The following is a 17,321-nucleotide window of genomic DNA, read 5'->3' as shown; positions in this document are numbered from 1 at the left end:
TAGTTTTTTTTTCCTTTTAAAATGAGGAAATGATTTCTATAATAGACGTATGAAAAAAAAAAGTTACACACGATATTCTACATTGATAATGTCTTCCTCAATTTTCAACCACACCTCATCTTTACCCCATAATATGGAGCTCCCCCCATCTTCATCCCCTCCACCACACACATCCCTACCCTTTACCTTCACTAGGGGTGCACATCGGTCGGTTTGGTTCGGTTTTATGTGTTATTGGTTCGGTTTATCGGTTTTCGATTTGTAAATATGTCAAACCAATAACATATTTCTTATCGGTTTTTGGTTAATCGGTTTATGGTACTTAACAGTTCGGTTTTTCGATTTAACCAATAAGAAAATACTCATATATATTATATGCACGATAAGAAAATTTTCATATAAACCATATGATTTTTCCAGCATTTGACATGAAAGTAATAATCATAAAAGTAACAATCATTTTTCTTGCAAGTTTAGACACTAGACACATTCAAAGGAAAAAGTGTGAGAGTAACAATCGTTAAACCATTAACAAAAAGTGTGAAAGTAATAATCGTTTAACCATTAACAGTAAGACTAGTAAATTTAGTATACTTTTATTGGGTAATCGGTTTAACCATTAACAAAAATCATAAAACCGGAAACCGAACCAATAACCCAATAAAAAATTTTGCAAAACCGTTTAGAAATTGTTTGCCCAATAACCCAATATCAATAAACCAATAGTGTTTTTTTCGGTTCGATTTATTGGTTAAATCGGTTTATGCACACCCCTAACCTTCACCACTTATAATATTTGTTTAAATTATATAAAAATACTTTTAGGATAATAATTTTTGTTAACCTATCAAAAACAAGAATATAAGTAAGAAACATATTTATTTTCGTAGAAATTATTTCTAAAATAATATTTTTAATCTTAACAAACACATCATAAATAAGTATTAATCATATACTCATAATTGCATACTAAAAGTTGAGGACGCTCTCAATCCATGAATATATGATAATTGTCAAATAATAGATTATTATACTCATGAAAACATTATAAGAGTAGATACTTAAAGCGACATTTTATACACATATAGAGTATTACTATTTATATATTACCAAAATATGATTCATTTTTTTCAATAGTCATCAATGTTCTTATTTTACTTTTTTTACCAAAAACATATTACGAAATAATTTTATTAATTATATTTTAAAATTTTAAATTTCAAATAAAAATATTTTTGTTTACTATTTTTTTTCTAAATTTTTAGTACGTTATATAACTATTTAATAATAGAATAATATTAAAAACAAATGACAAATCTTTATTAAAAAGGAAAAATGACCAATCAGTAAAGTGAAAAGGAAGAAAGAGTATATGATATGTGTTTATAAATAAAATTTTATTATTTAATTATGATTAACTAATATACATATTACTTCAATAATTTATTTAATTATAATTTATCTCGACTCTAACTTTTAATAATCCTTCATCAAATTCAACTGAAAAATATATAAAGTTAATTAAAGTAGGGTAATTTACACGCTTTAAAATATTAATTTGGGTATAAAACAAATAATTATCTTTCTCCAAATTAAAATGAAAATGGAAAATATATGGGGAAATTAGAGCACAATTGACAAGTGTTATGTCAATGTGTCAGTTTAGAAAGTTTAATGGCCCCACAATACTCAATGACATTTCACCTTAGGGCATCATTTGTAATTTAAGAGAAAAATGTGACATCTTTTAAGCAAGCAAATCTTGCAAAGTGTTTTAAAGATCATAATACCCTCAATTTTTTTTAAATGACTTAAAACTAACATGTTGAAACTCTCTCAAACTCTCTCTTCTAATATATAGAAAAATATATATATTTCTATATATAGTGAGAATATCTACTACTTAGCACATGACAAGTGTTAGATGATATGTGCTTCATAGTGTTGTACATTCTTCTTTTATGGTTGTACCTTTAAAATTTATATTATTGGACAATTTAACATCATTAATTACCTACTACTTTATTAGCAAAAAGTTTGACCTTATTTGGGCCCATTTATTATTTATATGTTTTCAATTTTCAATATATGTTGTCTATTTAATTCTTTTTTCCAACGTTTTATTTTAAACTTCTTGAAATTTAATTACTTATTTCTTACTCTCTCTATGCACTTTTAATTGTTATGATTTCCTTTTTAGAGTCAAACTATAAGAATTTTAACTAATATTTTACAATGTGTTTTTTCATCATATTCATAGGCAAAAAATTACAATTTATAGTACTTTTTGTATAGATTTTGCATTTTTTTTAAAAAAAAAAATATCGAATTAATACAATCTGATTTAACTTTCAAAAAGCGCAACATGACAAATACAAGTGGATGGAGAGAGTATATTTTAGCTACAAAATATATTAGAGGTACAACTTTTTTAAAAAATTAAATTTTTATTGCGTTGACTCTTGAAATCTTATCATTGTCATATGAATTTGAACAAATTATATATTATTAAAAGTTACATAAAAGATGCTATAAATCACAATAATTAGCAATTAAAAATATTTTTAAATCATATAAGAAATTTGGTTGACTAATTGGAATAGAATAAGTAACATGTACTATTTGAAAATAACGTCAAAATTTCTAGAATTCACAATAAATTAACAACTGAAAATATTTATGATTATTCATGTGAATTGAAACATGAGTAACCTATATTATTCAAAACTAACGCAAAAATACTATAAATCACAACAATTTAATAACTTCAAATATATTTTTAAGAAAACATATAAAAAAATCGACTGATCTTCAAATTCCATTTATATCACATAAATTTAAAAAAAATAATATTTATTGGGGCCGTGCTGGCACGGGCACCAAATATCTATATATATGTGTCACAAATGGAAAAGTCCCAATCAAGGAAGCAACATATATCATTTACAAATGACTTAAAAAGCATTAAAAATTACAATAATTACCAATTTAAAATATTTAAAAGTTATATAATACAATACGTTGACTTTCATAATTCTATTAGGCTCACATATATGGAACAGAAAAAATAACACATATCATTTTAAAATTACCAAAAAAGTATTATAAATAATAATAATTAACAACTTAAAATATCTAAAAGACATTTTAAAAGGGTTAATTTTGTAATTTTATCCACATCACATAAATTAGGACAAAGTGACCAGTAATGTACGTTATTTGAAAGTTACATAAAAATATCATAAATCACAATAATTAATAACTTAAAACATTTTTTAAAAAAATATGAAAATTTGGATGACTCTCCAAATTTCATTTGTGTCACAAAATTGAGACAACAAAAATAACATATATTGGGTCCATTTTAATTTATTTGTCTTATTTTTTATTTTATTTTTATATTTAAAAATTGCGTAAAAATACTATAAATCATGATAATTGACAATATAAAATATGTTTTGAAAAAAATACAAAAAAATCCACTGATTCTTGAAGTGAATCTATCGTAAAAATACTATAAATCATGATAATTGACAACATAAAATATTTCAAAAATGTTGTATGTGAGTAGTCTTATTATGCCTTAATAGCGTCAAAGAAAGTACATGTTTGTGATAAAAAAAAACTTATTCCTTTATTCACGCAAACAATCGCTTCAAAAACTTGGTTATTAGCCCAAAACATACCATTTATATTATTGGGCACATGCTATGTGCGGGCCACATTATCTAGTATATATATAAAGGGTTAGATAATTAATATTTTTTTCTATAAATTAAACAAGTAATTGATCATAAATTTTAAATAAGATTTTAAAGATTTATTTTTAATATTTGTTTGACCAAGAATTTAAGCATATTTTGGATATTAAATCTTGACCAAAAAATATAAGTAGATTTTAAAAATCAAATATATTTTCAAGTTCTCAAAAATTAGCTAGGCTAAAGTTTTGATTTTTGATACTTTCACTCATTGTTTTTTTTCTTAGTAAAATACACTTCCAAATGTAACTTTAAATTTTCAAATTTTAACTTTTAACTAGTAAAATTACACGCACTTCGCGCAGGAATTTAATATCACGGAATTTATAGAATAATACTTAAAACCCACCAGTCATTAAAACTAAAACACTATATTGTCTTACATACAAAATTACGTAGTAACAAACATTAATAATATAAAGGAAAATGAAAATTATTACATCTTATCATTTATCCTTAATAACTTAAGTATAAATTAATGACTATAAAAATATATACCAGGATCTGTAACATAAGCAATGGTGTCAGTGAGCCACTCAACAAGATTGTGAAGAAGAAAAAGAGTAGGTTCAGAATTTTCATTATTTTAAAACGAGAGGAAATCCCTCTATTTATAGACAAAGGAAAATGAAAATTATTACATCTTATCATTTATCCTTAATAACATAAGCATAAATTAATGACTGTAAGCCACTCAACCGGAGCAAAGTACACAAATATTTAATTGTGAAGAAGAAGAGTAGGTTTAAAATTTTCGTTGTTTTAAAATGAGAGAAAATTCCTCTATTTATAGACAACAAAGGGTAGTGTGAACAAATGTTTATTGTGCCTTATCGAAAATATTACAACTATTTGAAAAAGTTGCAACCCTTCGGAAATGTCACAACTTTTCATAAAAATCGCAACTCTTCATTAAAGTCGCAACTCTTCATAAAAGTCACAATGTTTCATAAAAGTCACAACTGTTCATAAAAGTCGCAACTTTTCATAAATGTCACAATTTTTCATGAAAGAGGAAAACTAGTTTTGAAAATAAATAAATTAAAAGTGAATTCTTGTTTGTGATGACGCCACGTAGGCGGGCCTAAGGTTCTCCTTTATATGTATATATGATATATGGTATATGATTCTATGGCTAAAACAAAAGTTCAGGATTATTTCGATTCCAAGTTATACATGAAAGACTAAAATAAGCATTTTAATACATTAAATATTATATTGACTACATAATATAAATATTGGACTAAAATAATCACACACTCATATGTTAGGGACTATTTTGATAATTTTCTCAGCAATTTTGTCTATTTATAGTGAAGTCCAAATTAGAGATTGAGTTTTACCAAAAACAACTCTGACAGTGTGCTGCTTCTCTGTGTTCACACATCTCCGGCTGAAGCATCACTGTCCTCCGTGTTCGCCGGAAGCTCGATTCACTAAAGTTAGGTATTTTCCTACCAATTATCCGTATCGTTCCGTTAGTTAAGGCTTAAAACTGAGAAAAATGTGTGATTGGTCCGAGCTTGACCGTGATCTTCTGGTTCTAGTTGTTAAGCGTGTTAATTTGATTGAAGATTATCTTAGTTTTGGTACTGTCTGCAAATCCTGGCACTCTGTGGCCACAAAGGGTAATTTTAATAGCGATTTGCCTAGGGTTCCATGGCTAATGCTAGCCGAGGAAGAGGATGATGACACATGTAGGAAATTCTTCAGTCTAGAAAATGGGATGATTCTGAAAAAGAGTATCCCTGGAGCTAGGGGAAAAAGGTGTGTTGAGTCAATGGGATGGCTTGTAACAGCCCCAATAGGCCAGAATGAATTCACTCTGTTGCATCCATTTTCTGGTGTTGAAATCCAGCTGCCAGATCAAATTCTATACCCAAAGCAACATCCGAGAAATAATGAATATTTTGGACCCGTCACTTTCCCACCAGCGATCCCTATCCATAAAGCAGTTTTGTCAGCTAATCCTTCTCATACATCTGACTACATTCTAATGGTCATTCAGGGAGACTTCAGTTTCCTCAATCTATGGAGACCAGGTGATTTGTCATGGACCAGACTATCGGCCTACAATGGACAAATTCTTGATGTAGTATATTTCAATGGCAAATTTTATGCAGTCGATTATAAGGGTTGTATCTATGTTTGTGATGTCTCTGGCTCTGAAATCGGTGAAAATCATCCCATAGCGCAGCTAAATCAACGTATTGATGGTATTTATTACATCCTAGAATCACTAGGATCGTTATTTGTAGTTGTGCAACAATTTGTTGGTTTATCGTACAAGTACGTCTCAGATGAGGGGATTCCACTGTCTCCCATCCTAGGTGAAGATGATGAAGAGGAGACTGTCTCCAACACTTACAGGACAAAAAAATTTCTAGTTTACAAGATTGATTTAGATGCTTGCGAAGCTACGCCAACGAAGGATTTAGGGGACAAAGCTTTTTTCCTGGGTCATAATTCTTCTATTTCGGTTCAAGCTTCTCAATTTCCAGGAATCAAGCCCAATCATATTTATTTTACAGATAATTGTTTGTGTTTATACCTCCATCTTCGAGGAGGATGCGGCTTGGACATGGGGGTGTTCAACTTAGCAGATGAAAGTATCCAGCCACATTATGATGGTGTTTCCCTCAGTCGTGTTTGTCCTCCAATTTGGGTCACACCAAATCCGTGTTGAGTGAGTCACTTTTCTCTATTTACTCTTTTTGTATTCTATATATTCTTGTTTACCCCTGAAGTTGATTGGATTTTTTTAAGGAGTATTTACAACATGTCATTTACCTTGAGACTTAGCTGATGCATCTTTGATTTTTACGTATAATTGAACATAGGGACTCCCATTATGTGTGATACTACCTTGCTTCAAGACATGCTCTTTAGGAATGCACTACTACTTCACTAAATCAGAATCGTCTTTGTTCTCAAGTTTCTTAGTGGAAACAGTTCATGATCTAATAATATTGAGGTGCAGTGACTGCACCTCAATATTATTAGATCATGAAGTTCCACTAAGAAACTTGAGGGCTGTAATTCTGTTATGCTTCAATAAAATTTGTTTTGAAGTTGTTTCGTAAGAGTTAAAATAATTTTCACACATAATAAATGTATGTTTGAAATGCTTGAACAGACTGTTATTCTGCATGTACTTGTATAATCGTTAGCCTTTCTTTTCTGAAACAATAGAATCAACAAGGAAATATTTGAGATTCTTCATTTTGATGTATCCTCTTCTTGAAGTCATACCTTGAAAGTGCCATACCCTTATTCCTAGTGATCGATGTTACATCAACTTTCACCTTGTAAGCACCACTTCCATGACTTCCTTTCTTGACCAATTCAGCTGGAGCTTAAGGTACATTTTCAAATCTCACTTTTTTTGGCCAAGAGGACTTGAAAAAATAAATGAGAGCATCGCACTTTCACATCATTGAGTACCCTCACATTCCATGACACAATACTGACCTTCATCAATCATGATAGATACATCCCTTCCCCTCTTCTAGTCCAATACTGATGAATTTTCTACCTGGTTCTAGGCTCTTTAATTCTTTTGCACCGTTGACTTATGTAGTCATAGGTACCATTGCTTTGGATTCTTGAATTTTGTTCTGCCTCTTCACATCAATTCTAAACTAATAGTTCCATGCTATTTTCTCACAACTTTGAAAGTAGATCCCAAATTCCTCACTGAATCTAATGCAGTAATATTTTTGTTGAACCCATACTGTAATCGGAATACCAGGTACTGAATCCACTATCCACTGTCTCAACATGGTCAGCTGTCTCGAGAGGGGTAACATCCCCGACATGTTACTCCCTTACTTCCTTCTTTTTTTCCTCTTGATATATCCATTGTGTATGAACCAACCTATTTGACATATCAGTGTGGGGGATAATCGACATAGCCTCCTCGCCTGTGGTGGTTGGAGTTTGGTGATCTTTTTAGAAATTACTCTCCCGACCATATCTGTGAAGTAGGGGGAATGAGAATTGCAAACTTCCAGTCTCCTGTTATGTTCTAGTAAGTATCGATTGTTCTAGTTAAAACTTTGAAGAGCCCACGTGCCCCTCTTTAATTCCTGATCCATACATCCCTATCACCACAGATGTGATGTCCTTTGTTGCCCAATGGTTCAAAGTGTGATCCTCGTCTGCTCCTACAGAGTACCTTAATGGCACAAAAATCTAGGAGAACTATTCTTGGGATTTCAATCTTGTCACTACCTTCGCCTTTCCGTCTTGTCACAATCTTCCACTCATTAATAAATTGAACAACATGCTTAATAGATTTGTAAATAAATTTTCCTTTTAAAAATAACGGAACTTTCTGATGTCTCATTGGATTACTTGGAAGCCTCTTAGGAGGATCAACATTTCTACGATGATGTCAAGATTAGGAAGAGTAGACGACGAATATACTATGGAGAAACAATTAAATGCAAGAAGTAGATTGTTTACAGTTATTTTGGACCCTTAATGTTTTGTGACCTGAGACGAATTGTTTGGTCCTTTTTCTGCTTAGTGCCCACGGTAAATGTTGTGCTGTTAAAACCACTCTGTTAATGCAGATAACTTATGTTTGAAGTGACGATATCAATACTTGTATAGTGATATGGTTATATCATTATTTTTCTTCTTGTAATTTCTCTGTTATGTTAACATATCCTACCTTATCGAACTGGTAAAGTTACAGTAATTAGAAAATAACAGGCTAGCAAATATTTATGTAAACGTACTAACTATAAATCTTGTTTATCATATTTGTTAAGTTTAGAACAAGTACATGAATTGTTCCCTCCACTATTTGGTTAACTATGCTAAAGATTTTGGCTGTTTGCATGTGTCTTGTCAACATTTTTGCATGTTTAACTCCCGATGAACATGAGAAGTTTGTACACCTGAATTTTTGATCTGTAATTTGAGTAATTCCATGAATCAGAAACCTTAAAAATACACTCTTCAGAATAGGGTATGTGGAAGATATTACTCTTTTAACTGCTATGTCCCATTTATTCTGGATATAGCTTTGGCTTTTTATTTACCGTCGCACTTTCTTGACAGGCATGTGTTGATCCATCAAATCTAGTTACATCTGTTGATATTCACAAGATTTTGAGAATCTTGCCGAGAAGCGCAAGACTATCACTCAAGTTTTTTTGGATGTTCGAGAATGTAACGTAATTTCAGCTGCACATCTAGTGTAAGTTAGTTTTGTTGCTTATCGCTAAAACATGTCCTATTTTAACCTCTCTTATGTACAAGGGGAATTGTTACTGTTGCTCAATTACCATCTAACTTTATCTTATCATAATGTGTTAGATATTGTGAGGCAATGCAATCATTTTACTGTTAATACTTAAAGAACTCCTTTTAGTTATGAAAAGTATCTGTTGGATCAAATTTCAGTTCCGCTTTACAATTACAAGATCCTTCTTTTAGCTTTATGAAAGAGGGTTTCTTGTAGCAACTTGTATCACTAACGTGTATTGTTCAAGGTAGTTATAGTGAAGGGGGCATAAATAGAGCTATATGTATATTAGTTTGAGACTGAGACGTAACTTTTGTTGTCTTACCAAATGAATAATGATAAGCATGTGTTTCACAAACAAGTCATACCTACCACTAGAGTTGTCAAAAAGGGTCGACCCAATCCTCGCGGGCCAAGGGAATTTGGTGGGCTAGGATGGGGCGACCCTTCATTTGGAAACGCCTGAAAATGCTCAATCCAACCCAACCCTAGAAGTGTCGATGGTTGGGGCGGGCTAGCCCTTTTTTAAGCTTTTTTTTCTTTTTAAATTTAAAATTCTATAACATCAAGAAAATGAGAAAAATTTCAAATCAAATATGACAAATAATAATGTTGTTTTAATAACACTAGCAAAAAAGCTAGTGTAATTAGCATATACCTAGGATTCTAGATACGCAAGATACATGTATCTGGTGTGATGCATTCTAGATACGCGAGCGAGCTAAGAGTGCGACGAGTGAGATGGAAGGGAGGTGAGGGCGCTACTGGATTTGTCTATGTTTCCTAGATATACCTGAATCCACTTGAATAGAGTGTATTTAGAACAAATTAACCTAATTTTGAGTCCATGTATCTGGATGTACCAAAATCTGGTAAGATTCGTAATATTACAATGTAACATGCATTTAAGTAATTAGCTCATATACTAGTGAGATTGTCGTAAGTTACCCTTAAATAAATAGTTTTGGCCCATGGACCGACCCTGGCTCGGCCCAGTCAAGCCTCAAGGACCAAGGGCTTATATGAGTTGGGTTTATAAGCCCTAGTTTTAAATGGGCTTGAAAAATCCCATCCCAACCCTACCCCAATAACAAGTTTGGTTGGGCCGGCTCTACCTACCAATAATCCTCATGCAATGTATATATAGGGGGAAGGAAAAAGTAAAAGAAACTAAGAAATTTTTCGTAGTGGAAATATACAACATACTCCTACAACCAATACATTAATATTTGCAATTGTTTCAACTTCTTGGTGCATGTAAAATATGTGATTGATGAATTAAAGATGAAAGGACTCTCTATAGCTAACATATTTTTACTGTCAAATCGTAACTCACTAAAATGGTCATTTTCTGTGTTGATGTTGTGTGCCATCAGAAAATCACAAACTAAGGGGTCATTTGGTTGCTAGTTAGCAAGATAAATTATTCATGTATTAAAACCAACATAATTAGTGTTATATTTGGTATCATTTTGTTTGTTAATGTATAAAATTCTACACCAAGTATAGTATTAGTTACATGTTTACAATTCCGCATAAACAATCCCACATAGCTGATATATGAAGTTCGAATGAATTTTATGATACCTATCAAAAGAAAAGAAAGAAATTTATGTTATTATTTATGCAGGGTAGAAGATCAAATAACTATATATATGGATAACTAAATCGTGCCTAAATTTACTCTCTTAACTTTTTTAGATGTAGAGCTATAAATTTATTCTTTAAGGATTAATTCAATCAAACATTTCTTTTAATGGATATATAAAATAATTGATTCAAAAAATTAAGTTTAAAACGGAATATAGAACTATCATAAATAGGAAAAGGAAAATAAATTAACGGGAAACAAGAAAAATCATAACCAACAAGATAGTAGATGTACTAATTAATGAGAAATAGAGACTTAACCTAATTTAATCACTCATTTGAACGACAAACTAAAAAATGAAACCTTTTATATATGATAATTAGGAAAAATATAGATAATATAGAATTAAATACTCACTCTGTCCCTAATTAGTTGTCCACTTTTGAATTGACACACCTATTAAGAAAGCAATTAATGACATAGTGAGTTTACCATATTACCCCTCTTAATTATGAAGTGGATGAATTAAAATTTAAGATTTTCAAGAAATTGTACATTTTTCAAAGTAATTAATTGAGGTAATAAGTAAAATTATTTTGTCCTTTCTTGATTTGTCAAAATGGACAAGTAATTAGGGACAACTATAAAAGGAAAAGTGGACAAGTAATTAGGGACAGAGGGAGTACCATTTTAAAGTCTTTTTCAATATAGAGTTAAATTTATTTATTTTTGTGATTATTTGAGTAATCGGACACCATATTAGTAAAAGTTGCCATCTTTATTTTGAATCCTCTTATATGCATTCCTTTTTCTTCCATTGATTATATTTGCTCCTATGATTTGGTGAATAATTGGTGGGAAAAAAGGAACATTGTAGTACAGGTACCAATATTTTCTTAGAATTAACGACTTCACTGAAGCTATATGTTGATATTTTGGAACAACATTAAGATAGATTTATATGTGTACATGATGATTGTTTTGCTTAGTAATCATATCTTTTGGTAGTTATACTAAGTTCGTGTGATACTTAATCTCAAAGTTGTATGGTTATTGTTTTGCTCTAATATTATATATCTCATTCCCTATTGATGTATCAGATTGTAAATGGCTGGTTGGTCGGAGCTTCTACAGGATTTGTTGAGGTTAATAGCTCATTATCTTGTCAGATGTACTGTTCAAGTCGGGTTTACATGTGTTTGTACTTGTTGGAGGTCAGTATTACCAACTGTTCTTTGTTTGTTGCCATTTATGGTGGTAATTATAACTTGGCCTACTGCAAACTTGCGCTAAAAAGTGGATATCCATTTCCAAAACAGGGTACCTCGATGCCATCTTTTATCACTACCAAAAGAAATGCCTTTAATGACAATTATTTAGTGGAAATCAATCATTTATTGGTATTTTATTCCTTTTGCTAAACAATTAGCAGCAATTAGACATTAGCTAGGGCTCAACAATTGTTCCTAGTTTTATCTTCCCTCCACCTTTTGTATGTTACTCCCTCTCAACATTTCCTTGTAAACCTAGAACAGATAAAACCCTAAAATCCTAGTCTCCTATTATCCGATTTTTCAGTGTATCTGCAATTGTTTCATCAGGGATTTTGGATTTGTGGTGGATTTTAGATATTCTGGAGGGGTTATGATGTTTAAGAGGAAGGTGAGCTTGTTTCATCTGGTGGATGACTCGTTGGTGGTGGTGGAGAAAGCCAATGGAAGCTTAAATGGTGGAAACATGATGCCTTCGATCGACAAGTGGTACAAAAAGCCTTACTTCAGAGATTCAATGAGATTTTGTAGAAGAAGAAGACTCTTCCTGTATGGCATAAAAAAGAGGAGTTCTCAAGCTGATGAATATCCAATCACCGACCATGCCGTCTCCATCACCGACTATTGTCAACAAGTAACCCCAATCATCTCTCCCTCCCTCACTCTATCTATCTCTATCTCTTCTGAACCTTGCTCTCGTCAGTTTCGATTGTTGCCGGCTTACATACTCGAGTCCTAGGTTTTGTTTTGTTTTTCTCCTATTTTGTCTATTTTAATTTTTTGTAATATTTTCCGCCAGTGGTCTGCTTTAGATTATGTTCAATTTCTTTAATGATTCTTATAATACAAGTACTAAACAATGAGCATATAGTTATATGTTATGCAGTTGAGATGGAATATTTAGCGTTGCCTCAGTGACTTCGAATATTTTAGTGGAGCGAGGGTTGTAATACTTTGCTATTTACTCAGAACATGACAGTGCTTTTATAATTCTAATGAAAATTATGCCTTTTTGTTCACTTTTACAATATGTGTACTGTCATTCTTTGGTGGATTTGGTAATAATTATGTTGGAGTAGACCCAAAAGCCTTCAAATTGGGGGACAAGAATATGTAATAAGTGGGTGACTGCTGATTATTGCTTGGATTATGAAATACTGTTTCTGTTCTTTCATGGCCACTGATATATTGAAGTTTTTTTTTTTTTCGATTAGATAATGGATTTCATAGAAGGCATCAAGAAAGTGTAAGAAGGTCAAGAAAGTTAAAGGCGAATTGACAGGGGGAAAATTGTTCCAGCTGCAGAGGTTTTTTTTTTTTTTTTAGAAAGTTAACATTTTATAGACAACAATACACCAATGGTGTATTTCAGTAGTAATTACATCAGGAGTATACAGTAAGCAAAACCAAAAGATCTATCATTTATACCCCTCCTAGTTTAAAAAAAAATACCCCTCATAAACTATCTAAAAAGTGAGTAATAGCCTCCACCTCTTTGGGGAGGACATGATTACACCAAAAATAAGGGGTTGTAAGACGGTTCAACTTCAAACTCTGGAAAGGGATGCTCTTGTTTTCGAAGCATCTCTGGTTCCTTTCCTTCCAAATTGTCCACCAGATGCAAGCAGGGACAATCTTTCATCTCTACTTGTGACTTGATGTATTCCCTTCTCTATTCCAGCATGCTAGANCTTGTTTTCGAAGCATCTCTGGTTCCTTTCCTTCCAAATTGTCCACCAGATGCAAGCAGGGACAATCTTTCATCTCTCCTTGTGACCTGATGTATTCCCTTCTCTATTCCAGCATGCTAGAAAATCTGAGGTGTGTCTTGGCATGGACCAGCTGATTCCCCTTAAATTCAAAAAGACCTGCCACAATTTCTCTGTCACTCTGCAATGGAGGAAGATATGGTTTGTTGTCTCTGTTTCTATTTCACAAAAAAAACACCTGGAGCATAAGTGTCTTCCCCTTTTCATTAAATTGTCCTGAGTTAGTACTGCTTCCCTAGCTACCAACCAGGTGAAACAAGCCACCTTGTGAGGTACATTAATTTTCCATATCATCTTCCAAGACCATGGTAACAACATTTCAGCTGACCTGTCAAAATGTCTATAAGCTGATTTTATTGTGAACTTCCCATTGTTGGCCCTCAATCATTGTAAACTGTCCTCCTTTGTGTCAAGGTTACTTGCCTGCTCCAAAGACTCGTAAAAATCTGCTAATTTGTCTATTTCCCAGTCATTCAACCTTCTCCTAAAAGATAGGTTCCATCCTTGGTTGTCTTTGACTTCTGCTACTGTTGCTTCCTTCTGTTGGTTCAGATTATAAATCTCAGGATGCAACTGTTTCAGAGAGTGTGTCCAACCCACACATCATTCCAGAAGAATGTCTTCCGTCCATTTCCTATATCAATTTTTGAATTTCTCCATATTTTAGGTCACAAATTCCTGATTGTTCTCCATAAACCAACCCCATAAGGGCTTCTAACTTCCTTTGTAGTCCATGAGTCCTCCATTGCATATCTGGAGATTATAACATCTTTCCACAGACCTTGTTCTACAGAAGCAAACCTCCACAACCACTTCAAAAGAAGACTCTGGTTTTGGACTTTGAGATTCCTTGTGCCCATTCCCCCTTCTTTTTTGTTGTTTATCACCACTTCCCATTTCACCATGTGATATTTCTTTCCCCCCTCTCCATTTCCTTGCCATAAAAAGTTTCTCCTGATGGATTCTAACTTCTTTTAAACACTCCCTGGCATAGGGTATAAAGACATCATGTAGGTTGGCATACCATCAAGCACACTATTAATTAGTGTCAATCTTCCACCCAAGGATAGGTATTGACTTCTCCAATTTACCAGCTTTTTTTCACAGGCTGCAGAGGGTTTTTATAACTATAGACTTAAGAATGTAGCTTGGGAAGAGATGCCTTCAAAGCATCCATTGTTTTTTTCTGTCCATACACACCAAAAAATGCAAGATGGGATCATCTTCCATACTTCCCTGATGGGTTTTCCGACCTTCCACGAGCTCCAGCTAACCAGTGCATCTTTAATGCGACTTGGCATAACCCATTTTTGATCAAACTGAGATGAACATATTCCATATGCCTGTGGCTGCTGTACAATGAAGAAGATGGTGTATGTTGGTCTCTAGGGCCTGTTGACACACGAAGCATCTGTTGACAATGTGGATTTTTCTCCTGATGAGGCCGTCTTCGGTGAGGGAGGCTTCATGAAGGGCTAGGCTAGCCAGCTAAAACAAATCACCTTGGGGGGTAACTTGGTTTTCTAGATTAGCTTCCATGGCCAATTAACTAGCATTTCATTTTGAGCACATAGTGAATGGTATGCGGCCTTCACAGAATATTCACCAACTGCTTTATCCCCCTAAATGAGTCTGTCAGGTGATTGATCATTGATCTGAACAACACACCTAGTCTCTGCAGTAAACGTCTTGTAGTTCCCAATTTTGGTAGTTCCTCCGGAATTGAGGGATCCAAGCATTTGGAGAAGAGGAAGACTCTCATCAAAAAGAGGAGTTCTCAAGCTGACTAATATCCAATCATTGGCGACGATGTCTCCATCACCGGCTGTTGTCACCAGGTAATCCGAAACATCTCTCCCTAACTCTATCTTTTTCTTTTCTCCCTTCGTTTTGATTTTTCTTTATTGTTGATGGCTCTCTTTCTGTCTTAGCTCTCAACCTTGCCTCTCGTTAGTTTCAATTGTCCTCTGCCTACATAACCGAGCCCTAGGTTTGTTTTCTTTTTCTCCCTTTTCTTTTTAAAGTTTCATTTTTTTCATTGATTCTCTGTTTTTAATAAATACTTTGTGCATCTAGTCATCTGCTTTAGATTATGTTCACTTTCTTTAATGATTCTTATATTACAAGTACCAAACTATGTGTATATAGTTTTATGTTATGTGGTTGAGATGGAATGTTTAGCGAGGGTTGTAACACTTTGCTATTTACTCAGGAAATTCCACTGCTTTATAATTCTAAACAGAAATTTTGCCATTTTATTCCCTTCTATAGCATATGTGTCGTTCTTTGGTGGATTTGTAATAATTATGTTGGAGTACAATTTGGAGGACAAAAATATGTATATGTGGGAGACTACTCATTATTGCTCCTTTGGCAGCAAGTTTCATTTCTCTTGGATTTGAAAATATTGTTTGTGTTTTCGTGGCTGCTGATTTGTTGAAGTTTATTAAATTCAATAGATAATAGGGGATGTAGCTCAAATGGTAGAGCGCTCGCTTTGCATGCGAGAGGCACGGGGTTCGATCCCCCGCATCTCCATTCACTTTCGTTTCGTCTCTATCTCCACAAGGTAGGGGTAAGGTCTGGGTACATTCGACCCTCCCAAGATCCTACTCATGGAATTTCACATGGTATGTTGTTTATTAAATTTCAGTAGATACTTTTCATTTTCTTATATGTTTTTTCTCCTACCTGATCCTTTTCAGAAAATTGCTATTGTGCCAATTCCTCCATTCACAGAATGCCCTTATCAATCAAACTTCCTCTCTCTTGTACTGGTAGATGACAGTATTATGTCCCCTGTACCATCCCATCGTTTGGACCTTAGAGCAGGTCTTTGCAGATACTCTCATTCTGGTAAAATTCTCAAGGTGCTGTTACTTTAAATAATCTGGTATTTTTGGATATTGTGATGCAAGCAGCTAAGTTTATATCTGACCACAGTGATCTGATGTGTGTGTAATGGGGAGGGGATTACAATATGGGAATCTAATCCTCACCAACAAAGTGGGAGTTCAGGTAGCCAACCAACTAAACTATTAAGATTCTCCTGGTTTCATGGATTGATTTTCACCTATCATATGATTTGTCATCATCCATGAGTTGCTTTCATGGCCAAAAATATCAGATTACCCTGATTGAAAGAAAAAGAAAAAAGAAAAACCACCTCTTAATAATAAGCTCCTTTAAAGTGTCAAAAAAATAAGCTCCTTTAGTAGATTCAATTACCTGAAGTCTCAAATACTAAATATCTGTTGCATAATTGGTCTCTCGGTAAATTATTAATTTACCTCAATTGAACTATAGAAATATCTAAAATATAGTAGTTTGGAGTGCAAAGTTCATGTTTATTTAAGAACAGATAAGAGTACATGCTAATATTATTCTAAAACATATTCCATATCTTTCTAAAGGTGATAAATTATGTAATCTTCTTGTTAGGTCATTTCTCTTAAAAGATTCAATCACCTGAAGATTCTCAGGAATTTTAACCCCAACACATACGAGCAAGTAAATTCATATTTTGTCGATGTATCTTTTCAGATATTGTGGTATCGAGTTAATGTATTGCCTGTCTGAAGTTGGGACCTCACACATTTGACATTTGTAACCTGGGGGTTGTGAAAGTCTAAATTGCAGTCTTTTTACTAGGCTGAAGCTGCATATGACAAG

General features: G+C 33.0%; 1 protein-coding gene and 1 non-coding gene across 2 annotated transcripts in view; both read left to right on the top strand.

The window, feature by feature from the left end:
- Positions 1-5,214: 5,214 nt before the first annotated feature.
- LOC125841908 (putative F-box protein At5g55150) overlaps positions 5,215-17,321 on the top strand; it is a 29,690-nt gene continuing 17,583 nt past the window's right edge. The window contains exon 1 of the mRNA XM_049521097.1: positions 5,215-6,447. Coding sequence (XP_049377054.1) covers positions 5,266-6,447 — 1,182 coding nt within the window. The 5' untranslated portion in view covers positions 5,215-5,265. The remainder of the gene's footprint in view (positions 6,448-17,321) is intronic.
- TRNAA-UGC (transfer RNA alanine (anticodon UGC)) lies at positions 16,115-16,187 on the top strand. Its single transcript has one exon. It is a non-coding gene; the product is annotated as a tRNA-Ala (tRNA).

This window comes from Solanum stenotomum, chromosome 10 (assembly GCF_019186545.1).
Source record: "Solanum stenotomum isolate F172 chromosome 10, ASM1918654v1, whole genome shotgun sequence".
NCBI classification, from domain to species: Eukaryota; Viridiplantae; Streptophyta; class Magnoliopsida; order Solanales; family Solanaceae; genus Solanum; species Solanum stenotomum.
The sequence above is the reverse complement of the archived record's forward strand: the minus strand, read 5'-3'. Positions and strand labels throughout refer to the sequence as shown.